The 25,544-nt window shown below is 46.6% G+C and overlaps 1 protein-coding gene across 6 annotated transcripts in view; it reads left to right on the top strand.

Moving 5' to 3' along the window:
* LOC109904821 (stAR-related lipid transfer protein 13) overlaps positions 1–25,544 on the top strand; it is an 89,374-nt gene that overhangs the window by 48,173 nt on the left and 15,657 nt on the right. For 3 of the 6 annotated variants that reach the window (XM_031790697.1, XM_031790699.1, XM_031790698.1), the window contains 3 exons: positions 18,625–18,696; positions 20,658–20,739; positions 24,855–24,918. In XM_031790697.1, coding sequence (XP_031646557.1) covers positions 18,625–18,696; positions 20,658–20,739; positions 24,855–24,918 — 218 coding nt within the window. Of the gene's footprint in view, positions 1–13,517; positions 14,027–14,950; positions 16,629–17,863; positions 18,507–18,624; positions 18,697–20,657; positions 20,740–24,854; positions 24,919–25,544 lie in introns of those variants that run through there. The other 3 variants (XM_031790700.1, XM_031790702.1, XM_031790701.1) reach the window with 3 other exon arrangements.

Raw genomic sequence — 25,544 nt, 5'->3', positions numbered from 1 at the left:
CGTCCCACAGTCAAGCAGTGAATTTCAAACAGAGATTCAACTACAAAGACCAGGGAGGTTTTCCAATTCCTCGCAAAGAAGGGCACCTATGGTAGATGGTAAAAAAAAGCAGACATTGAATAAGCATGGTTAAGTTATTAGTTACACTTTGAATGTTGTATCAATACACCCATTAACTTCAAAGATACAAGCGTCCTTCCTAACTCATTTGCCAGAGAGGAAGGAAATCACTCAGGGATTTCACCATGAGGCCAATGGGGACTGGATTAACAATGTCGTTATGTTTGTGGCAAATCCAACAAAACACATCACTGAGTACCACTCTTCATATTTTCAAGCATGGTGGGGGGTGCATCATGTTATGGGTATGCTTGTCATCGGCAAGGACTAGGGAGTTGTTTAGGATAAAAATCAATGGAATAGAGCTAAGCAAATGCAAAATCCTAGAGGAAAACCTGGTTCAGTTTGCTTTCCAACAGACACTGGGAGACAATCACCTTTCAGCAGGACAATAACCTAAATCACAAGTCCAAATATACACTGGAGTTGCCTACCAAGATGACATTGAATGTTCCTCGGAGGCCTAGTCACAGTTTTGACTTCAGTTGGCTTGAAAACATATGGCAAGACTTGAAAATGACTTTCTAGCAATGATCAACAACCAACTTGACAGAGCTTGAAGAATTCTTTAAAGAATAATGCACAAATACTGTACAATCCAAGTTCTTAGCGACATACCCAGAAAGACTCACAGCTGTTCGTGCTCATACACCTGCATTGCTTGCTGTTTGAGAGGCTGAGAGGCTGGGTTTCTGTACAGTACTTTGTGACATCAGCTGATGTAAGAAGGGCTTTATAAATACATTTGATTGATTGATTCTCGCTGCCAAAGGTGATTGTCTAACATGTATTGACTCAGGGGTGTGAATAATTATGTAAGTTAGATATTTCTGTAGCTCATTTTCAATACATTTGCAAACATTTTGAAAAACATGTTTTCACTTTTCATTATGGAGGTATTGTGTGTAAGTGAGTGAGAAATAAAAAAACTCTTTAATCCGTTTTGAATTCAGGCTATAACAAAATGTGGAATAAGTCAAGGCTTATAAATCATTTCTGAAGGCACTGTAGCAATACAATAGAGGAACTAACAAACTGATTAAGCAATAAGATATATGTGCGTAGAAGATAATGTCCCTGGCGATAGCCAGCACAGTAAGCAATATGAATGAGTTTATGGTCAAACAATGACTGACTTGACCTTCAGCCTTCATTACTCTGCTGCTGTTATCTGCTCACAGGATTAGTCAACTGTGTGTGTGTGTGTTCCCTGGCCTGGCCCTGCCTTCAGGTCTGTCATTAGGGTTCTATTATGTTCAACATGAGTCCACAGAGAGAGTTTGATCTGAGAGGAGAGGAGCTGCAGTCCTTCCCTGTTCCTCCCTGTGTCTTTTGTATTTCACCCAGAGTGCTGTGGATGGCTTACCTGGGGGGGGGGGGCATGTTTGGGAGAGGGGGCATGCATTACAACAGAGGTGATATAGGCGGGTCTCCCCTCCTCCTCCCCCTGGGGGGGAGCATGTTTGGGAGAGGGGGCATGCATTACAACAGAGGTGATATAGGCGGGTCTCCCCTCCTCCTCCCCCTGCAGGTGTGAAAGGCAGGCTGTGGGCCCAGAAACTGGATCGAAGCTTGGCCACATTTCACCTCAGAGTAGAGCAGAGAACTCTCCATCAGTCAGCAGTAAAGCCTCAGGAAGAGTTTAGTCCTCATTTAGTCACTGTCCCTGGCAGGAGTCAGAATATACACTGCCTGTATTCTCAGCGTGACATAGGCAGCTGGCCTCTAACGTCTCAGAGGAGTCAGTGGATTCATGTTTAGCTGTTTCTCTGGACCGACAGACAGATCGACAGATAGAGAGGCGAGACACTGGAGTTATTGTTGTTTGACTGATTGCTGCAGCTAGACTGTGTGGTTCTGTGGAGGTATTTTTCGACTCTGTTTCATGTGGAGGTATCGTGATGATCTTAGGTAGAGGAGGAAGAGGCCTGTAGAATCATGTGTCTGGGTCTGACTGCTCAGATCAAAGCTGTCTGGTGTGTGTCAGCTATTTAGGTCAGAGACGATGATAGCAGAAAATATGGTATGTTGTCGTATTGGATGTAACTTTTCTTTTTGTCAACATAAGTCTAATCCTTATGACTCATGGCTGTCACAGTCATGGAAAGGATCTTAAAGGTTCTCTCAGTTGAGAAGATAACCGTTTTGTTCCTGCTATAAACACCTATCGTATCTTAATTCAACATATAGGAGAAGGCATTTACTTTGTGGAATCCTATTCTTAGGCTTAGGGTTAAGAATAGATTGCCAACCCTAGAAACAAAATATTTGCTTTGTCCTTTGTAAACCTCACACATTATTATTCGCTTGTAAGGCATGTATAAAATTAATAAAACAAATACTGATATTGTATGAAAGAAAAGATGGAAAATTATATTATTTTGTACTAATACAATTGCTCAGAGAAAGTAATACAAAAAAATCTCAAGATATGGGTGAAAATGATCGGCACCCCTGTTGTCAATACTCCAGCATCCTCCCCTTGTGAGGATAATGACGCTGAGCCTTTTTCTCTAATGTTTTATGAGATTGGAGAACACATTGGGAGGGATCTTAGACCATTTCTCCATACAGAATCTTTCCAGATCCTTGAAATCCTTCATCCCTCTTATGGACTGCCCTCTCCAATTAAAACCACCTGTTTTCAATGGGGTTCAAGTCTGGGGACTGAGGTGGCCATAGCAAAATGTACATTATGTGGTCAATTATCCATTTGTTTGTGGATTTTGATTAGAGCTTGTGGTTATTGACATGCTGGAAGATCCACCTGGTAAAGTTCATGATGCCGTTGACCTTGACAAGGGCCCCAAGACCAGTGGAAGCAAAATAGCCCCGTAACATCAAAAATCAACCACCCTATTTTACTGTAGGTTTGAGGTACTTTTCTGCATATGATTCTGTTTTGCAACGCCAAACCCACCACTAGTGTGGCCAAAGAGCTCTATGTTCATGTTATCTGACCACAGCACCGGTTCTGATCCAAGTGCCAATGCCTTTTATCAAACTCCAGGCAGTGTGGGCGGCAGGTACCCTAGCGGTTAGAACGTTGGTCCAGGAATTGAGGTCGAATACCCGAGTCAACAAGGTGAAAAATCTATTGCTGTGCCCTTGAGCAAGGCGCCATACTACTTTGGCTGACCCTGTAAAACAACACATTTCACTGCACCTATCCAGTGTATGTGACAATAAAACAATAAAGTTTTTTTGCTCATCATTATCAAGGGATCAAATCATTCCGGTCCCCACGGTACATCATAAAGGTCTGACTTTGTCCCCAGAATGGAATTTCATTTAACTTTATTGATCCATCGAGATGTCACAGGCTTTCCATAACACACATTACAAACATATAGGGCTGGTTTCCTGGACATGGATTTAGCGTAGTCGTGGACTAAAACACTGTTTCAATGGAGATTCTTCATTGGGGGTACTATGAATGCACTGACCTTTTTGTCACAGACAGTGGTGTTAGAGTCTGTCCAGTGAACTGACCTTCTCCATGCCCTGTTGTGGCCTGTCTCCAGCTGACCAGCTCCATTGACATAGCAGGCGAGGAGAGGGAGGGACTGTGCTACCACATCTGGGTTCAAATACTATTTTAATCATTTTAAATACTTTATCTCTGCTTGATTAAGCTTACCTGGCTTAATGGACCAATAGTGCAGAAACCCTGCAAACCTTGTCTATCATACAAACGCTCAAAGTATTGGAAACATTGCAAATATTATTTGAAACCAGGTCTGTGGGTTACCCGGCCATAGTGGCGGGTAGTATAACAGACTGTGGGAGGGAGTGACTGGGAGCTACTGGGAGTTTGTATAATTTCACCCCAAATTCCAGGGAAGCTTGTCCAGCGATCTTAGTCATGCTTCCAATCTGATGGCATTGCAGTGACACTCCAGCTACGGATGTGTGGGAGTGTGTGTGGGTCCTATTCAACTGCTGTAGCCATACCATACAAGTGAGTTGCTACAGTGTACAGCATTCCCAAATCCATTATGCATTATATACATGTTTGGCAGAGTAGGCCTATAGAGCAGTGACTGTAGTCCAAAACCTGTAGTCCAAAACAGAGTGAAGAAATGAACCAGTCCTTGACTCTGCAGCAGGGTATGATGATGAGGCCAGCCTCACTGCAGCAGGGAATGATGATGAGGCCAGCCTCACTGCAGCAGGGAATGATGATGAGGCCAGCCTCACTGCAGCAGGGAATGATGATGAGGCCAGCCTCACTGCAGCAGGGAATGATGATGAGGCCAGCCTCACTGCAGCAGGGAATGAGGATGAGGCCAGCCTCACTGCAGCAGGGAATGAGGATGAGGCCAGCCTCACTGCAGCAGGGAATGAGGATGAGGCCAGCCTCACTGCAGCAGGGTATGAGGATGAAGCCAGCCTCTCTGCTGCAGGGTATATGGATGAGGCCAGCCTCACTGCAGCAGGGAATGATGATGAGGCCAGCCTCTCTGCTGCAGGGTATATGGATGAGGCCAGCCTCACTGCAGCAGGGTATGAGGATGAAGCCAGCCTCTCTGCTGCAGGGTATATGGATGAGGCCAGCCTCACTGCAGCAGGGTATGAGGATGAAGCCAGCCTCTCTGCTGCAGGGTATATGGATGAGGCCAGCCTCACTGCAGCAGGGTATGAGGATGAAGCCAGCCTCTCTGCTGCAGGGTATATGGATGAGGCCAGCCTCACTGCAGCAGGGTATGATCTGTACAGCAGACTGACTGCATCTCTCCCTGTATCTGCTGCTTCTGCTACTAAGGCAGTGGAGAACCCAACACTTCACACCCAAATGTAACTATATAGGCCCTCTGTGTCCAATTCCCCTGTACTCACACACAGACCCTCACACACGTGCTTGTCCGCCCCTTTCCCCCCCTCTGCCAGTACACACTACACCCTCTGTCCACAGTCAATGACCTTTTCATGCCACCATGGAGGGACATTTCCTGCTCGATTCTTGATTTGCTTACTTGAATTCCTTGCTAAATTCCTCAGCCTAACACCCAAAGTTATTTTCATACTAACTCCAAGTTGCTTGGAGGTTGTTCTACTGGCAAACCCATTCTAAAATAATCTGTCTCCACAGAGCAGAGAGGAAGCCAGAAGATTGGTCAACTGCTCGGTCAGAGCTAATGCAACAGTCATTGTTAGATCTCTAGCGTTGATAATGTCTAGAGTAGTGGACATTGGGGCTTTGGACCTGGTATGTTAATCAAGACTAAATTCCTGAGAAACTGTTTGCATATTTCTATCTCTTTAAATCTCTACCTATGTCTATATCTATACCTGCACCTGTATCTGTAGTGGTGATATACTGTAGATGGCTGCCTGGGTTTTAAAGACTGGCTGAAATGGTGCTTTACTGTGGTAGAACACTAAACCATGACGAAAGGCTGGCTCGCTGACACCGTTTGTTTTCATGTCTTCACTGAGGGGTCTATGTTTGGTACGGGTCTTCCTGTTCAGTCTGACCTCCGAGCAGACCCCCGAGCCTGACCCTCTAGTGACCCTTCATAACAGCCCTCTGACCCCCCCTGTGAATCTCTTGTTGCAGCCAGGGGCTCCATTCTCTCTCTGTGAAGACCATTAGCTCTCTCCCTCTGTCTCAGGGCTCAGGACACTGTTGGCACCTGACCTACTGGTAGGAGTTACAGCCTGGCAGCTGTATTGTAATTTCCTGGAGTGAATCTGTCTGTCTGTCTCCTCAGGAGGACTGCGATAACTAGCAGTGTGGACTGAAGGTGCAAGGTTGTTGTGTACATTACATGACTTGGTGGTTGTGTACAGCAGCTATATGACTTGGGTTATTATGTATCATAGAACCAGGCTCCTGGCCTGCTAGACACCCCGATGAGCCCCAGTAAAATACAGCCATGTTGATCATATTAATGATACCTTAGCAGGAAGTAGCCTATTTCATCTCATCGTTTACCCAGAGGTCCAGAGTCATGATGAAATGCTCGATCATGTACACATGGTCTAATACTCCCGTATGTATTCATGGTACAGAATAGATGTGTTCTGTTTAATGGGAAATTCCCTGAGGACCTATTTAAGTGACCATCACCATGGAAAACCTTTAAACACGTGATCCTCAGAGTGTCTTTGTCCCACAGGGAGGATCGTGTTCCATGCTGCTTAGTGACGACACAGACTGTAAATCTGTATGACCACATCACTGGTATGCAGATGTCACAGTCAGATCTCATGGCTATAGTGGAGCATGGTGCTGCCTCTGATGCTGATGTGCCTAGCCTTGGGCGCCCAGGTTTCCAAGGTGACGTGAAAGCCTGTGACAGAGCCTACGTTGTGCCCTACTCAACACGACCCTGATGGTGGCAGACCAGGACTTCTTATCTATCTCTATAGGGAAAGTGATGTGACGCACAGGCTACGGCCCAAATGATAACCCTGGTCCCAGTTAGCAGCAGTCCTGCCTCTCCTACAGCCTGTGTGTCTAACCTGACAGCTGTCATGTGCAGACCAGCCCAGTCATAGAGCAGGCTAATGATTGACTACATACCTGATATCCAGTGTAACGATACACACAAGTCATATATTAACAGAACCAGGCTGGAAAACTCTCACTGCTCAGCTCAACTCAAAGGTCAATCACATTCCTGAGGGGAAATGCTCAAATAATTCCCCAATACAAAGTGGCACAAATCAAGTCAATAACAATGTATATAATTAACACATCTCAGTAACAGTTATTGAAATAAGGCTTTATTAAGAGTATTTATTAACTGAGGACTGTGATTGTGTCTGTTGAAAGTGAAGTCCAGAGCTCTGTTGATCTTTACATTAACCTCAGCTGGAGTGTGTGTTTGTATTTGTGTGTGTGTGTGCACTTGCGTGTGTGCGTGTGTGTTTGAAAATAAACATGGTGTTTTCATGGCAAATTCGTGTGGAATAATATGTTAGATGAGAGGTTATTGGTTGTGCCTCCTGGTGAGTCAGTAGCCTGTAATCAATGTTCCACTCGGTTTCCTCAGGTCACTGGGTTCATCCATTCTGCTGCCCTCCTCTGGTATTAATGTGTAACTGCACTACCACATGGAGTGTGTGTGTGTGCGCGTGTGTGTGTGTGTGTCTCCTCCTAGCCCTGTCTGTGTGATAGCTGTGGTTCTGGGACAGTTAACAGAGTCTGTTTGTCTGTCGGTAATTCATGATGATCTTTCTCCAGTTGTATTACACAGCTCATGGAAAACCAAATGACAGTGTTTGCTATGCTATCAAAGACAGGAGAATTACAGTATACAGGCTTACATTATGACAGGGAAACAGCATTGCCAGAAACAAACATTATATTACCTTGTGTACGCACACACACACACACACACACACACTGCTTATAATAGGTGACTGATTTACAGAGGGCTGCTGTCAAAGTGGAGCACATGCATGTCCATTAGCAGGAGGACAAGGTTACTAACTACATAGAACCCAGCTGTGTTACAGACTGCACTGGAGAGGGAGGGGGAGGAAAGGGATAGGGGGATAGTGGCATCTGATGAATCCCAGAGCAGACAGGACTGAGGATGGAAGGTAGGAGGGGAGAGAGAGGGAGAACAGAGAGAGAGAGACAGTCAGTAAGGCTGTTGTAGTGGTGGCAGCAGTAGCAGGAGGACAGCCAGGCTTGCGGTGGTGTGGTGTGGGGACCATCTCGCTCTCTCTGCCTGGAGTCTGTTTCCTCACCCTGTATCTGGACCCAGAGACCCACCAATGCCAACAGGTACCTCTCTACTCTCTCTCTCTCTCTCTACAGCCTGCCCTATACAGTACCTCTGCCACAGGTATTACACCTCTCTACTCTATATCTCTCTGGCCTCACACAGGTCTGTGGATTTGTCATGCTGATGTTCAGTTGAAGAAATCTGCTCTTTGTCTCGTAGACAAAAAACAACAGAAGGTAAAAAGGCTGTTTGATGTTATTGTTCCTCTGAGAGAAGAACTACTGAGTCATTAAGAAGCTAGTTCTTATGTCACTATTCTGGAACTTAGTCATCTGGTATGGGAGTGTTTCTATGTCCTCATGCTGAACTACTAAGATTCTCTTAATGTTAACAACTTACGCTCTGGATGCATCCCGAATGGAATCATATTCCCTACATAGTGCACTACTTTTGACCAAAGTCCTATGGGCCCTATATAGGGAATAGGGTGCCATTTGCGCCACATGGTCTGATTCCTGAACAGAGAGGAGGGGTGGTGTTGGTACACAGTGTGTTGAGAGGGGTGACAGACTTGTTGAAATGAAAAAGGAAATCTCCAAAAGCCAGAGTTGCTGTTTTTCTCTCCTCCATGAAGGGCCTCCAAGATAGCTGTCAAAACAACTTTAGCATGTGTGGGAAAATGGTCCTGGTCCAGCGCCTGGAAGTGTTTATGTAGAATTTGGGGCTGAGGTTGGGGGATGGACTGGAGCTGAGGGCTGGGGTTATAGAGCAGGCTGGGGTTTGGGGCTGAGGTTGGGGGATGGACTGGAGCTGAGGGCTGGGGTTATAGAGCAGGCTGGGGTTTGGGGCTGAGGATGGGGGATGGACTGGAGCTGAGGGCTGGGGTTATAGAGCAGGCTGGGGTTTGGGGCTGAGGTTGGGGGATGGACTGGAGCTGAGGGCTGGGGTTATAGAGCAGGCTGGGGTTTGGGGCTGAGGATGGGGGATGGACTGGAGCTGAGGGCTGGGGTTATAGAGCAGGCTGGGGTTTGGGGCTGAGGTTGGGGGATGGACTGGAGCTGAGGGCTGGGGTTATAGAGCAGGCTGGGGTTTGGGGCTGAGGTTGGGGGAAACACTGGAGCTGGGGGCTGGGGTTATAGAGCAGGCTGGGGTTTGGGGCTGAGGTTGGGGGATGGACTGGAGCTGAGGGCTGGGGTTATAGAGCAGGCTGGGGTTTGGGACTGAGGTTGGGGGATGGACTGGAGCTGAGGGCTGGGGTTATAGAGCAGGCTGGGGTTTGGGGCTGAGGTTGGGGGAAACACTGGAGCTGGGGGCTGGGGTTATAGAGCAGGCTGGGGTTTGGGGCTGAGGTTGGGGGAAACACTGGAGCTGGGGGCTGGGGTTATAGAGCAGGCTGGGGTTTGGGGCTGAGGTTGGGGGAAACACTGGAGCTGGGGGCTAAAGCTTGAGAGTGATCACTGTATGTCTTTCGTTAGAATGCATGGCGGATTGATTTGTGTTCTGTTTGGAGCTGCTGGCTGAGTGGGGCAGAGGTGTGAGGGGCTGTGGAGAGTGTAGAAGGACAGGATCTGTAGAGGTGTTTTCTCAGCCCTGCCTGGGGCCATGAGGTTTCCTGATACAGGCCTCTCTTCCAGGACGTGAGAAATGTGTTCATGTGGGTCAGGGTGAGGTTTAGATCTGGGCAGTACTATTGTCAGGAGTAGTGGGGAGACAGGAACACCACTACCCTGTGAGACCAGACCACTGCCCCATCCTTCTCTCAGCCAGGAACAGGTCTGTAAATCACAGTGGTGGCTGAAGAAATGGAAAGCCCTGGTATAGCTCTGAGATTAGGACCAGTCTTCACTGTGTAGCAGCACTGATTTAGAACATATGTGATGTCTGCCTTTTGAAAACAACTTGAAGTAACACCCCATGTCTTTAGCCCCCTGAGGAAACAACATCATTCTAGAAGGTTCACTGGGTTTAGACTAAAGGGGCAGCAGCCATGTAGGGAAGTCAGAGTCAGAAGGGGTTTTTACATCTCTGTGGGCACTGGATGTTTTGGTGCTGTTGTCATAGTAGACAGTGGTAGGTGTGTGAGTGACTGCCCAGGTATGTTGTTGTATGTGTCTTGTGTAGTTGAGACATAGTATGTGTCACTGTATTGTCTAAGGTAGTTATGGTTCTAACAGCATTGGAGGTCTGCTCTGTGCTGGGTGAAAGGGTTGGTGACTATGTTGGAAGATCGAGTCAGTTTAAGAGCTGTTATCCTGCGTGATGAAAGGCTGGTCTTTCTGGGTGATCTTCTGAGCTGTTCCACGGGGTGAATGCAGTGTTGCTACAGCTGTTCTTCTTTCAACTCCATACCAGAGTATGTTAGCGAAGCTGGAGTGGAGCGAGATTCCTAAAAGCTGGAGCGTCAGCCTTCTCGCCAGCTCCAATTTTGTCTCCAGTAGCACTCACCTCACCAGCTCAGAGGATGCCCAGCCCAGCATGCATTTGTAGTCTACTTGTGTGCTGCTATATCCCCTTGCTTTAGCTACTGTCATTGAGTTCACTAAATATTTTCATGAAGAAACTGATAAAACACACAGGTGCTAAATCAATGTGACAAAGATGAGGACCAAGAACAAGAGAGGGAGTGAGGTGATGTAGTGTCCAAAATTAAATAATCATTGTGGAATCTGAAAAGAAAGGTATCCTGAAGCATGATGGTGTACATACTACGTGCACATGCTAAAAGAAAAGAACGAGGTGGATAGATAACTAAGTGTGTCATTGTAGCAAAGTATTTATGAACTAAACATCAGATCTCTTAAATGTTGTGTTCATTTCTGTTATATTATCTACACAATAGGCCATAATTGATTTTGACTCTATAGGCCAGAATTGATTTTGACTCCATAGGCCATAATTGATTTGGACTCTATAGGCCATAATTGATTTGGACTCTATAGGCCATAATTGATTTGGACTCTATAGGCCATAATTGATTTGGACTCTATAGGCCATAATTGATTTGGACTCTATAGGCCTGGCATATTTCCACTGTCAATGAGCTTTCCATACTGATTTGGTTATTTTGCCTAAAATCCTACCTATAGGAACATAAAAACAACAACTCTGCATCTCTGCCTAGCCTGTCAAGAGCAGCCAAAAGGGTGTTAAACATCCCCAGTGGCTCTGCAAGTGTGGAGGGGATATATCTTTCTAGAATAGCCTTGAAATAATTGTATTCATATAGCCTAAATAATGTCTGGCTCCTGACCTATTTAGTGTTTATATGCTGTTTAATATGACATGTAGCCTATTTGAAATGATGTTCGATTCTTACATTTACCCTTTCATGTTTATGAAACGACTTTTCATTCAAATCATATGGTTTGGTTTCAATACTTCAAAACCAAATGGTAGAGCTAGGTAGTCAGAAAATAGATGGGTGTTGGTTGAATTGTGATTTTAATGACTAGAGCGAATTTGGTGGGGCTGTTTTTTCCCCCTGTTAGGTTGGAGCGGTTTTTAGCGGAGCTGTTGGAAAGGACAGGCTCTGTGAGCAATGAGCGGGATTTCCGACAGCTCAACTCTGCTCACATACTCTGCTCCATACATACAGTACAGGCCCTTCAGAGAAACTGACTTCTGACCCAGTTGGCAGGCTTCGGGCCTGGTATGCATCCCAAATGGTATCCTATTCCCTACATAATGCACTACTTTTAACCAGGGTCCGTAGGGCTTTGGTCAAAAGTATTGCACTATATACACGCTTAGAAAAATGGGTTCCTAAAGGGTTCTTTGGCTGTCCCCATAGGAGAACCCTTTTTGGTTCCAGGTAAAAATCCTTTTTGGTTCCATTAAGAACCCCATGTGGAAAGGGTTTTTACATGGACCGAAAAGGATTACCAAAATGGGTTCTTCAAAGGGTTCTGCTATAGGGATAACCAAATAACCCTTTTCGGATCTAGATTTTCTGATCATTTTCGGCTCTTTTTTTCTAACAGTTTGGGGAATAGGGTGCCATTTGGGACAAGACCAGGTCAACAACAGCAGCCTGCATCCTTCAGATTTGTAGCTCATGTCCTCCTGTTATCCTGCTGTTGACACTGACAATCAATAAGCTCTCTCTCTCTGTTTCTCTCTCTCTCACACCCTTTCACTGTCACTCACTCACTTATTCACTCACTCATTCACTCACTCACTGACTCTCTATCTCACTCCCACTCACTCTCTCGCCACACATGGTGTTGGGTAGATTAGCGAGTGAGTGGCAGTGGCACCTCCTGGTACGGTTGTGATAGAGGGTATTGTATGGGCTGTGGTATGGGGGCATGAGGGGGATATTGTGTGTAGTGATGGTGGAGAGGTCTTAGGATGTAGCCCTGAGGGTGGTAAGGGGACCATGATGGAGACATGGGGGGAGGTTAATTAAAACCTGAAATGGAAAAATAGACCCACGTTGTTCCCACGACACTGGCAGAGTGACTTGGGGGCTGAGCCTGAAGCCGGGGCTTGGAAGATGGTAGGGGGTATGGGGACGGGTGGGAGGGGACACAGGAGGAGGGTGAGGGCTACCGGCAGAACCTGCGGCTAGGCTATATTATTAATCCATCTACTGCCTCGCCAGCACTCTGCTAGGCTCTCACTGGACCTACTACTGCCTATTCCTGGTTCTGTGTGCAGTACAACTACCTAAGTACAACCAGTCACTCAGGCTCTCTCCATTGAGGCTACAGACTACTCTTTATAGACAATAATTGAAGCCTCACTTAGCTCTTCCTATTGTCCATGCACAATTGAACTCTGTTAGACATGGAAATGTGAGACAGGAGGAAATGTTGGCTTGTTTCAGACATGAGACATGTGAGGTTGTGGTTGACTAGAAGTTGCACACTGTTTCCTCCTGTCTGTCTGTCTGCCTCGGGCTGTTACTGTAAGGTAGTGTGATCATCATTGTGTGCAGCAGTAGTCTGTCTGTAACCAGGCTGCTGCCACTCCTGATGCCTTCTCCAGGGTAGTCAGACAGCAGGGGAGCAGTGCACCAAACTCGTGGTTTCATAGCCACAGCTCTCGCTCTCGCTCGCTCTCGCTCTCGCTCTCTATCATTTTTCTTTCTTTCTCTTTCTTTTCTTTCTTTCTTTCTTTCTTTCTTTCTTTCTTTTTTTCTTTCTTTCTTTCTTTCTTTTTTTCTTTCTTTCTTTCTTTCTTTCTTTCTTTCTTTCTTTCTCTCGTGCCATGTTAGACGCTGCCTGAGGATGCCAGTATGATTCATGGCTGCTGATTGTTGACGGTTTATGTCATGGTTTTATGTCATGCTTTGGTTTTCCCCACTTTAGCTGCCCACGCTTTTCCTTTCTGTCGATTTGCTGGAAAAACATCTGGACTCCAAGAAACCCCTCCCTCCCTCCCTCCCTCCCTCCCTCCCTCCCTCCCTCCCTCCCTCCCTCCCTCCCTCCCTCCCTCCCTCCCTCCCTCCCTCCCTCCCTCCCTCCCTCCCTCCCTCCCTCCCTCCCTCCCTCCCTCCCTCCCTCCCTCCCTCCCTCCCTCCCATTCCATCCTTCTCACTTACTCCCCCCTCTAAAGCAAACAATGTAAAGCTCTCTGGCCATGTGACAAGGAGGAGGTGGTAGATGGGTAAGATGGAAGGTCTGGGATGAGTAAAGGCTTCTCAAGCCACGGATCCAAACTATACTCTTTCTCATGTAGCGTTTGATTGTAGTGATGAGGTTTCATTGGGATTACATCTTTGGAGAGAAAAGTCCCACATTGCACACAGACATTAGTACACACGGCTCCTGTTGCTTGGCTCCTGGCATGATGTTCTCTGCCAAAAATGTGCTGAAAGAGATGTAGTGGGCAGAGCTGGGTAGGAGGGTACCGGGGGGTAGAGGAGGGGAAGAGGTGGTGTAGTGGAGGGATAAGGGGTACAAGGAGGGGAGAAGAGTGGGGAGTACCAGAAAGGGGTGGAGTTGGAGAGATATCAGGGGGTGGCCACATGGCTGTTTGGGGGTAGATGGAAAGAGAGAGGGAGAGAAGGGAGGTTTGGATGTGAGAGTGATCAGTAGAGATCAGTATCTCTGAGCAGCAGGCTGTGGTACTGGAGGGAGTCTAACGTTACTTACTGCTGCGTGAGAACAGGAGAAAGATGCCCAGAAACTCTGAAACGTCTTTAATACGTCTGTAGAACGTCTGTAGAACCACCGTATTGGAATGTGTACATCCTAATGACTGTATGATGAAGATAACCAGTGAGTAAACCACAATCTGTTTGTTACATCATTACGGAGTAATATTTATGATTGGACTAATATAGGGATAATTTATCTCTACTTCTTTAGAATTTAGACACGTCCAGTGTAGTGATTTGTATTTATTTTAACAAGGAGCATGTTTCTTTATATGATGTTATATAGGCGTTGATCTACGCACTTAACAGTTAACCAGTTAGCTTTGTTGTTGGCAGCCAGCCAGACAGGCTTAGGGTTAGGGTTATGGTTAGGGCTTGCACTAGCAGGTTCAGCTCAACCCTCCACCAGCCACTCTCCAAGTCTGCATCCCTATGGACCCTGGTCAAAAGTAGTGCACTATATTATAGGGATAGGGTGCCACTTCAGACTCACACAGACCAAGTGTGCCATCGCTTCCCCTTAGGACACTAGCTATCTGCCCGTAGATCTGCAGTTCGTTCCATAACAAAATGTTCCTACTGCACTGACTGTGTCCCAAAAAGCTCTGTATGGACTATATATTCAATAGGGAAAGTAGTGCACTATATAGGGAATAAAGTGGCATTTGGGACACTGCCAGGGAATGTTCCTATAAAGGGAATGATGTTGCGTAAGGAGAGGAAGTCGTATCCCCTGTAGGGATAGGTTAGTCGGCCACACACAAGCACACCCTCACCTTAGTAACAAACGTACTGCTGGTGGCATTTTGGACCTTTGTCCCTCCACCGTGCTGGGTTTCATGTCATTGTTGCGATGCAACATTACACTGTACACAGTTTTACAGACATGGTTGTGTAGTAACAAGCAGTTCCCGCCCTGACTCGTTGCCAGACCAGGGTTACATCCCAAATGGCACCATATTCCCTGTATAGTGCACTACATTTGATGGGCCCTGGTCAAAAGTAGAGCAAAATACATGGAATAGGGTGCCATTTGGGACGCAGACCAGCCTTTTCTCCCTGGAGAAAGTACGTCGGAACGTCGGTTGGAACAGAATGTCTCGAGATTCTGTTACAGAATGCCCAGGACAGGACAGTGGAATTCCCAGATCGTATTCCCTGTTCTGTTGCCAACAGTCCCACCTCCGGTGAGAATGGAGATGGAGGCACTCTCACCATGTGGTGCAGTAGAACAATATGGCTCTACTGTACTCAATACAATGTACAACTGGCAGGACAGGCTAGTCGGAAGAGGGAGGAAGACCTGAACTCTACTCTACTCAATACAATGTACAACTAGCAGGACAGGCTAGTCGGAAGAGAGAGGAAGACCTGAACTCTACTGTACTCAATACAATGTACAACTGGCAGGACAGGCTAGTCGGAAGAGGGAGGAAGACCTGAACTCTACTCTACTCAATACAATGTACAACTAGCAGGACAGGCTAGTCGGAAGAGAGAGGAAGACCTGAACTCTACTGTACTCAATACAATGTACAACTGGCAGGACAGGCTAGTCGGAAGAGGGAGGAAGACCTGAACTCTACTCTACTCAATACAATGTACAACTAGCAGGACAGGCTAGTCGGAAGAGAGAGGAAGACCTGAACTCTACTGTACTCAATACAATGTACAACTGGCAGGACAGGCTAGTCAGAAGAGAGAGGAAGACCTGAACTCTACTGTGCTCAATACAATGTACAACTGGCAGGACAGGCTAGTCAGAAGAGAGAGGAAGACCTGAACTCTACTGTACTCAATACAATGTACAACTGGCAGGACAGGCTAGTCAGAAGAGAGAGGAAGACCTGAACTCACAGAAAGTCTTAGTAGCATCAGTGGTTACAGAAGTGAAAGAACTATCTTAAGACTAGTGACAGTGACTGGAGGTTTTCCTTTTCTATCATGTATCCTTACAACACTGCACTCAACGACTTGTACTGAGATAGAGTTGAGCACGCGGCTACTTATTTCCACTAAGAACTGTCTAGTTGGCCAGGTTAGTGTCAGTTATCTATGGAAGATTTCCCATGTTGACTCAACCTGTGATGTGACCCTGTTATGGAGGCCGTTGGAGTAAACCGGGATCTGACGTGGGCGTAGAGGTAAACATGGACGTTGTCATCCAAGGACACTCTCTACATCCCAAATAGTACCCTAAACCCTTTATAGTGCACTACTTCTGACCAGTTCTATATGGAATCATAGAGCTCGGGTCAAAAGTGCTCTAAAATATAGGGAATAGGGTGGCATTTGGTGCATACCCTCTCCCTCTGGGAACTGCTAATATTTATTCAATTGGTGGTCAGACTTGTCTGTCTATGGACCAAAGTCCCTAGTCACTGACATGTGGACACAGCGCTGTAATGATACAGGTTAGACACAACACAGGTGAGTCACAGAGAAGATGGTCACTGTGTTGGAGAGAGGGGGTGGGGTACAGTATAGCCACAGGCCGGGGTCTGGAGAAAGGTGGGGTAGAGACAGGACAGATGAAGTTACAGTGAAAGGTTATCTCTGTCACAGACAGTTCTATATGGAGACCCAGGTGGGATGAACTGTGATAAATGACTAGTGCGTCACGGAGCGTCAGACAAAGACGGGCGGGAACAGACATGCTGGGATACCTCTTTTGAGTGGAGTGGTCCTCTGTCCTCTTTATTCACACTAGACATATTGTTGAGGTGACTGTCGAGGGATATGGGCTGAAGGATGTTCCTATTGTGTTGATCTGCTGTGATATTAACACTAGCTAGTCCTTCTACACACCAACTTGCCTGGAGTATACTGCTTCAATGCACTAGGCTATTGTCGCAGCTTCACTGTGGAGTTGGGATCATATTGGAACAGGAGGACAGGTTTGGTATCTGAATAGACTTCTATAACAGACCTGTCTGTAGTGCCAGTTCCGGGTAGGTGAGAATATTTTCATTCATAGTAGATGAGAGCGAATTGGAAAGTGTTTTTGAATTTTACTCCATGTTTCTCCATGTTTGCTATAGTAGCCTATCGATTCTATTGTGTGTGTGTGTGTGTGAGAGGAGAGGAGAGGAGAGGATCACAACTAGGGGTCACCTGTAGGGGACAGGGTTAGGCTTATTACAGGACAGCTGCTCTCTAGTACAGGACAGCTGCTCTGTCAGGAGGCTGGCTGGATACTTAAATTAAACATTGTCATGTGAAACAAGAAGGGCCTTCCTCGAACTGCTGCCACAAAGTTGGAAGCACTGAATCATCTAGAATGTCATGGTATGCTGTAGCGTACACTGGAACGCTACGGAACTAAGGGGCCTAGCCCGAACCATGAAAAACAGCCTCAGGCTATTATTGCTCCTCCACCAAACTTTACAGTTGGCACTATGCATTCGGACAGGTAGCGTTCTCCTGGCATCCGCCAAACCCAGATTCGTCCGTCAGGTCTGCCAGATGGTGAAGCGTGATTCATCACTCTAGAGAACATGTTTCCACTGCTCCAGAGTCCAATGGTAGCGAGCTTTACACCACTCCAGCCGATGCTTGGCATTGCGCATGGTGATCTTAGGCTTGTGTGCGGCTGCTCGGGCATGGAAACCCATTTCATGAAGCTTCTGACAAAAAGTTATTGTGCTGACGTTGCTTCCAGAGACAGTTTGGAACTCGTTAGTGAGTGTTGCAACCGAGGACAGGCGATTTTTACGCGGTTCAGCACTCTGCTGTCCTGTTCTGTGAGCTTGTGTGGCCTACCACTTCACGGTTGATCCTTTGTTGCTCCTAGACATTTCACAATAACAGCACTTACAGTTGACCGGAGCAGCTCTAGTAGGGCAGAAATTTGGCACCAACTGACTTGTTGGAAAGGGGGCATCCTATGACGGTGCCATGTTGTCACTGAGCTCTTCAGTAAGGTGATTCTACTGCCAATGTTTGTCTATGGAGATTGCATGGCGGTGTGCTCAATTGTATAGACCTGTCAGCAACAGGTGTGGCTGAAATAGCCAAATCTACTAATTTGAATTGGTGTCCACATACACTATATAAAGGTATCTAGAGAACATAAGACCGTCAGTCCAGGACAGTTTGATCTGCTGCCTATGCTTTGCTACGATACCTATATTTAGCATGATTTGTAGATTTCTTCTGTTTGACAAGTCTAATATTTTGTAAAACTGAGATAAACACACAACCAAAATGCAATGTTGAGACGATAAAAATAATAGATATGACTTTTAAGGTGCAGTTTTATAAATGTATATCCCATGTCTTCCTGTCCTGATCCCTCTGCTGTCCAGCAGTGTATCCTGACTTGTATTTCTGCCGCCCCTCACAGAGCTCTGTGGTCAGGTTATAGCCCTATAATCCAAGCTAGAAGCGTTAAATGACTATCTGAGGTCTGGTCTCTAAGCTTCTAAGGTTTTATGTCGGTCTAACTGAGGGACCAACTATTTATGACCTCAGTACTAGTTGACGTTTTATTGTCACATTCAGTACAGTGAAATGGTTCTTGCATACTATCTAACAGCTTTATGGTTTCAATCTCAACTCTGCTTCTGTTTTTTGTTCTTACAAGAGAACAACCATCTATGGTGAGTGCATAAAAGTTCAATTGTTTAGTGAATGCCCCCTACCCACCACTCTGTGTTGGACATACTGTTTATTTCTGTTACTCTGACTGACAAGACATGTTTTCTTCTTCTGTTTCAGAACTCGAGGCAAAGGAGGCGTGTGATTGGCTACGAGCGGCAGGATTCCCCCAATACGCTCAGCTCTTTGAAGGTAGTTAACTCAATCAGCCAATAACACACCATAACAATACAACACTGGTACACACACAAACACACACACACACACACACACACACACACACACACACACACATTTGACTGTCAGCTCCCCTCTCCAGTCATGTATTATTGTGGGAGAGAATGTTTTGATCATAACAGACACACTATAATAAGGTAATAAAGTCATAATAGACCAACGTAACCTCTGTTGTGAAATGAGCCACTGTTTGATATAGAGTTTCTATATGAGGAGCGAATTATCTGGCATAGTCTGTCTTCCTCTTACACTGCCCTGCCCCCCCTGTCCTGTCCTCTCCGCTCATGTCCTCTCCCCTCCTCTCCGCTCATGTCCTCTCCTCTCATGTCCTCTCCTCTCCGCTCATGTCCTCTCCGCTCATGTCCTCTCCGCTCATGTCCTCTCCGCTTATGTCCTCTCCCCTCCTCTCCGCTCATGTCCTCTCCGCTCATGTCCTCTCCCCTCCTCTCCGCTCATGTCCTCTCCGCTCATGTCCTCTCCGCTCATGTCCTCTCCCCTCCTCTCCGCTCATGTCCTCTCCGCTCATGTCCTCTCCTCTCCGCTCATATCCTCTCCGCTCATGTCCTCTCCTCTCCTCTCCGCTCATGTCCTCTCCGCTCATGTCCTCTCCGCTCATGTCCTCTCCGCTCATGTCCTCTCCGCTCATGTCCTCTCCGCTCATGTCCTCTCCTCTCCGCTCATGTCCTCTCCTCTCCGCTCATGTCCTCTCCGCTCTGCTCATGTCCGCTCCGCTCATGTCCTCTCCGCTCATGTCCTCTCCTCTCATCTCATGTCCTCTCCTCTCATGTCCTCTCCTCTCCCATCCTCTCATGTCCTCTCCCATCCTCTCATGTCCTCTCCCCTCATTTCCTTTCCTCTCACGGAGCGAGGGAAGAGAGAAGTGATAGAGAGACAGGGGGCTGCAGAAAGAGAGACTCGGCTGGGCTTTGGTCTGGATAGTTCCTGGCTAGAGTTACGACCCAAACATGTCCAGCACACTAAAACAAAGAGGTCATGAGAACGTTTTATCATCATGGTTTAGAAGCAGCCAGCTCTCCTCATCACTACTGCGGTTGGATCAGTGTGTATGGAAAGAAGTGCTATCCACATGTTGTCCCACTGTATTCAGCTGTATTCAGCTCCATACAGCCTGCTCACTAAAGGAAACAACGTTTTCCAAGACTGTAGTGTTTCAATTCAGGTGAAGCTGTTGTATTGAGGTAGACACTGATGAGTAGACGTGAATATTGAGTATAAAAGAACTGCATTTTGAAACCATTTCCAAATTCCTGCCGGCTGCGGCTCCCAGCACCCAGACCTGTCTGAGTGTATTCTGATATCTGTGTTTCTCCTTATGTGACAGACGTTACGCTACCTTGCTTTCATAAAACAGTTAATGGTACCACATGAATGCAGTGGAATGTAATATGGAGGGTCTGGAGTGAATCTGTGGTTGCGTCCCAAATGGCACCCTATTGCCTACATAGTGGACTATGGGCCCTGGTCAAAAGTAGTACACTACGTGGGCAATGAGGTGCCATTTGGGACGCAGCTGTGTGTTACATAACAGGAGGCCAATACCCAGAGACAGACGTAATGCTGCTACTGCTCAACGTCTCAGCGCCGTTATTTGGGCAAACCCTGTCTCTCTTCATTACCACTCTCTCTCTCTCTCTCTCAGCCTGGTGACTCCTCTCTCTCTCTCTCTCTCTCTCTCTCTCTCTCTCTCTCTCTCTCTCGCCCGCCCCTGGATAGCTCTCTGGAAACAATGTGCTTTCCTTCTCAGAGCTCTTCTGTTTAACTTCCTGAGTTAAAAAGTGCCACGTGTTTCCAGCCTTGCTGCCCTATTAAGGAGCTAGATAACTACCGAGGAGAAATGTTTTTATCTTTAATCTGAGAGCAGAGTTTAATCTGTTAATCTGTTTCCTCCTCCTCAGACTCTCAGTTCCCCATCGATATCTCTCCTGTGAAGAAAGACCATGACTTTCTGGACAACGACCTGGTGGAACCTCTCTGCAGGTGAGTGGATTAAACCTGGTTGGATTTTCCATACGGCTTAAATACCGATTGCAGTGTCATTCAGTTGACATTGAATGTGTGAGATTGTATGCCAGTCAATAAGGTAACACCAGAGAGAGCTGAGTGTTTGAGCCTCAGGGACGTGAAATGGATCTACATCGCTTAAACTGACAGAGCGATAATCACTTGTGAACAACAAGCACGTCACTCACGCATCTAGGAGTCCTTTACTAAACAGACGTCACAGAAAAAAACAGCAACACAACAGATTAGCCCAAATCAAATCAAATCAAATATTATTTGTCACATACACATGGTTAGCAGATGTTAATGCGAGTGTAGCGAAATGCTTGTGCTTCTAGTTCCGACAATGCAGTAATAACCAACGAGTAATCTAGCTAACAATTCTAAAACTACTACCTTATACACACAAGTGTAAAGGGATAAAGAATATGTACAAAAAGATATATGAATGAGTGATGGTGCAGAGCGGCAGAGGCAAGATGCAGTAGATGGTATCGAGTACAGTATATACATATGAGATGAGTATGTAAACAAAGTGGCATAGTTTAAAGTGGCTAGTGATACATGTATTTCATGTAGATGATATAGAGTACAGTATATACGTATACCCTACATTATTTATCTCATATGTATGTAAACATTATATTAAGTAGCATTGTTTAAAGTGGCTAGTGATATATTTTACATCAATTCCCATTATTAAAGTGGCTGGAGTTGAGTCAGTGTGTTGGCAGCAGCCACTCAATGTTAGTGGTGGCTGTTTAACAGTCTGATGGCCTTGAGATAGAAGCTGTTTTTCAGTCTCTCTGTCCCAGCTTTGATGCACCTGTACTGACCTCGCCTTCTGGATGATAGCGGGGTGAACAGGCAGTGGCTCTGGTGGTTGTTGTCCTTGATGATCTTTATGGCCTTCCTGTGACATCGGGTGGTGTAGGTGTCCTGGAGGGCAGGTAGTTTGCCCCCGGTGATGCGTTGTGCAGACCTCACTACCCTCTGGAGAGCCTTACGGTTGTGGGCGGAGCAGTTGCCGTACCAGGCGGTGATACAGCCCGCCAGGATGCTCTCGATTGTGCATCTGTAGAAGTTTGTGAGTGCTTTTGGTGACAAGCCAAATTTCTTCAGCCTCCTGAGGTTGAAGAGGCGCTGCTGCGCCTTCTTCACGATGCTGTCTGTGTGGGGGGACCAATTCAGTTTGTCTGTGATGTGTACGCCGAGGAACTTAACTTACTACCCTCTCCACTACTGTTCCATCAATGTGGAACAGACCAGAGGGGTATACTGCAAAGTAAGATCAATGCGTTAGCCAGCTAGCTTAAATATAGTAAAATAACTTTAGTTTATGGTAAGATAAAATTGAAATAGGCATTGTCTAATTGACTCATGAACCAGAAAATCAATAGTTATGTCTGTGCCCATTTTAACCTGCTTCTGTCTGGCAAGACTAGTCGTCAAGCTCAACCTCACCATTGTTTCCCCTCTGCTATGCCAAGACATTAACTGTCTCTGATTGGGTTCAAAACAGCCCTTTAGTTCCCCATGTTGCCCTATATTGCTATGGAAACTTTCCCCAGAGACGGTCAGCAGGGAGAAGGTCTGCGTCTGAAATGGCACCCTATTCCTTATATAGTGCACTACTTTTGTCCAGGGCCCATAGGAATTTGTCGAAATAGTGCACTACAAAGGGAATATGGTGCTATTTGGGATGAAACCAAGGTAGGAGGAGGGAAGGGCTGCCTTCACAACCTAACACACTGTGACGCTAAACAACACTTAAGCAACTCATCTGCATTCCAAACTAGCCCTGGAGACAATGCCTCCCAGCTCCCACCTCCCTGTGACTCTGTCTCCCTGTGAGTGTCACCCCCATACACCATCCCTGACTCTTCTTTATGGTCACCTGGAGCCAGGGGAGACTGGTAAACATGCTGTTTGCCTGTCACTGTGTGGTGAGCAGAGTAACACTTCCTGCCTTCACACTGACCATGGAGCTGAGAGGAACAGATAGATACAGTATGTCACACTCTCCACTGCTGTTTTCTCTTTGATCCCTGGTTATTCAGGCTCTATTATGCTCTATAGTCAAAGCTTTTTAGTCTTGAGAAGTTAGGGGCCCTCAACACTCTCTATAGGCTCTACACGCTCCAACAGCTTCTGTAAGGGCCATGGGAACTACCCTGACATGGCAACCTATTCCCTATAGTGCCATACATTTAACTAGAGCTCTATGGGCCCTTGTCAAAGTAGTGTACTATATAGGGAAAAGGGTACCATTTGGGACAGAGATCTCCAGCCCTACTGTATCCTGGTGGCTCCAGTGTAGCAGGAGGAGGCTAGCCTCGTCTAACTCTGCTACATCTGGGAAAGGGAAAGGTGGATACATAGTTGTACAACTGAATGCATTCAACTGAAATGTGTCTTCCGCATTTAACCCAACCCCTCTGAATCAGTGAGGTGCGAAGGCCTGCCTTAATTGACATGCACGTCTTGGGCTTTTCACTGTCACTGAATCCACATGAACCCTGCATGGGACAGCATCGGGAGTGGTAAAACATTACGACTATCACACCACAAATCTTCCATCGAGCACTATTTTGTCCTTTTTCCGTGGGATTGGTTAGGAATGTGTTATGTTTTCCTCTGTAGTTGTTGTCGTTGTTGCTTTAGGCAGGGCAGCTTGTTGGCCTGATTGTCTCTGCCTTATTTACCTCTACAATAGGCCAGCCTGCCCTACTGTCAGCTAGCTAGCTGTCCCACAGGCCCATACTCCCTTACTCTCAGCCAGACTAGCTGTCACACAGGCTCCTAATTCCCCTACTCTCAGCCAGAGTAGCTGTCCCACAGGCTCCTAATCCCCTACTCTCAGCCAGACTAGCTGTCCCACAGGCTCCTACTCCCCTACTCTCAGCCAGACTAGCTGTCCCACAGGCTCCTACTCCCCTACTCTCAGCCAGACTAGCTGTCCCACAGGCCCTTACTCTCCTACTCTCAGTCAGTCTAGCTGTCCCACAGGCTCCTACTCCCCTACTCTCAGCCAGACTAGCTGTCCCACAGGCTCCTACTCCCCTACTCTCAGCTAGCTAGCTGTCCCACAGGCCCCTACTCTCAGCCAGCAAGCTGTCTCACAGCCCCCTACTCCCTTACTCTCAGCCAGACTAGCTGTCTATACAGGCCCATACTCCCTTACTCTCAGCCAGACTAGCTGTCCCACAGGCCCATACTCCCTTACTCTCAGCCAGACTAGCTGTCCCACAAGCTCCTAATTCCCCTACTCTCAGCCACACTAGCTGTCCCACAGGCTCCTACTCCCCTACTCTCAGCCAGACTAGCTGTCCCACTGGCTCCTACTCCCCTACTCTCAGCCAGACTAGCTGTCCCACAGGCTCCTACTCCCCTACTCTCAGCCAGACTAGCTGTCCCACAGACCCCTACTCCCCTACTCTCAGTCAGACTAGCTGTCCCACAGGCCCTTACTCTCCTACTGTTTGTGAGATATATTGTAAATTCCCATTGTTACATTAGCAATTTGTGGGTGAGATTGAATTGAAACCAACTTGAACAGTTATGGAGCTGGTTATCCCCAATAATATCAACATTAACTTAGTTTCCTTTGTGTTTATGAATTCTACTGGATAGAAGGAGAGAGTGACTAAGAGGGAGCATGAACAAGAAGTCTGTGTGCAGCTGAGGAAGCAACATAGACTAGTCCGTTAGGTGTTGCTGGAGAATTTCTGTGAACCACAGGCGAATAGACTAATGACTACCACAGCAGGCTACCCTCAGCCCTTCGGGACCTCAGCAGTCTTCACCAATTAGGTCCCTGTCAGGGAGAGAGAGGCCAAAAGCAGACAGACAGGCAGGAAGATAGAGGCCAGAGCATCTGCCCATTAAGCTATTAGCCACAGTTAGCAGGCATGATTAGGTTTGGACTGTCCTGGCTGTGTAGTCGTCAGCCCCACAGTCATTTAGCTCCTGGACTGGAAAACAGATCGAACTACACTGGCTGACTGTGTCTATTCCTGGTGACTTCTCTCGGAGAAAAGGATGAACTCTGATGTTATTGTTTACATCCATTTGGCTTGTTTCTCTTCCAGGCGACTCAACACCTTGAACAAGTGTGCCTCTATGAAACTAGATGTCAACCTCCCTAAGAAAAAGGTAAGTCGAGGTTTTAATTATTATTATAGTATTCTATATTATGACCGCTATGATCCTGTTCAGTGATAAATGTATAACAGCTTTAGTCAAAGGATATTATGTATACCTTTCTAAGGTATTATGGTAATAAATATTGAAGATATTGGCCAACACAAAACTACTCCTCCTCTTAGCCCTCTATCCTTTCATCCCTCTATCCTTTCATCCTTCCATCCCTCTATCCTTCCATTCCTCTATCCTTCCATTCCTCTATCCTTCCATCCCTCTATCCTTTCATCCCTCTATCCTTTCATCCTTCCATTCCTCTATCCTTCCATTCCTCTATCCTTCCATCCCTCTATCCTTCCATCCCTCTATCCTTCCATCCCTCTATCCTTCCATCCCTCTATCCTTCCATCCCTCTATCCTTCCATCCCTCTATCCTTCCATCCCTCTATCCTTCCATCCCTCTAACTCAGATCCTGTGATATGTGAGATCTGTCCATTGTTGTATTCCCTAAAGGCAGTACTACTTCTGACCAGTGCCCTGATCAAAAGAAGTGTAGTATAAGGAATAGGGTGCCATTTGGGATGCACCCATCACCTCTTCCTTCAGTGTGGAGGGAAGCCCCTCTATGCTTCAGGAT

Source organism: Oncorhynchus kisutch, linkage group LG15, assembly GCF_002021735.2.
Source record: "Oncorhynchus kisutch isolate 150728-3 linkage group LG15, Okis_V2, whole genome shotgun sequence".
Taxonomy (NCBI): Eukaryota; Metazoa; Chordata; class Actinopteri; order Salmoniformes; family Salmonidae; genus Oncorhynchus; species Oncorhynchus kisutch.
The sequence above is the reverse complement of the archived record's forward strand: the minus strand, read 5'-3'. Positions and strand labels throughout refer to the sequence as shown.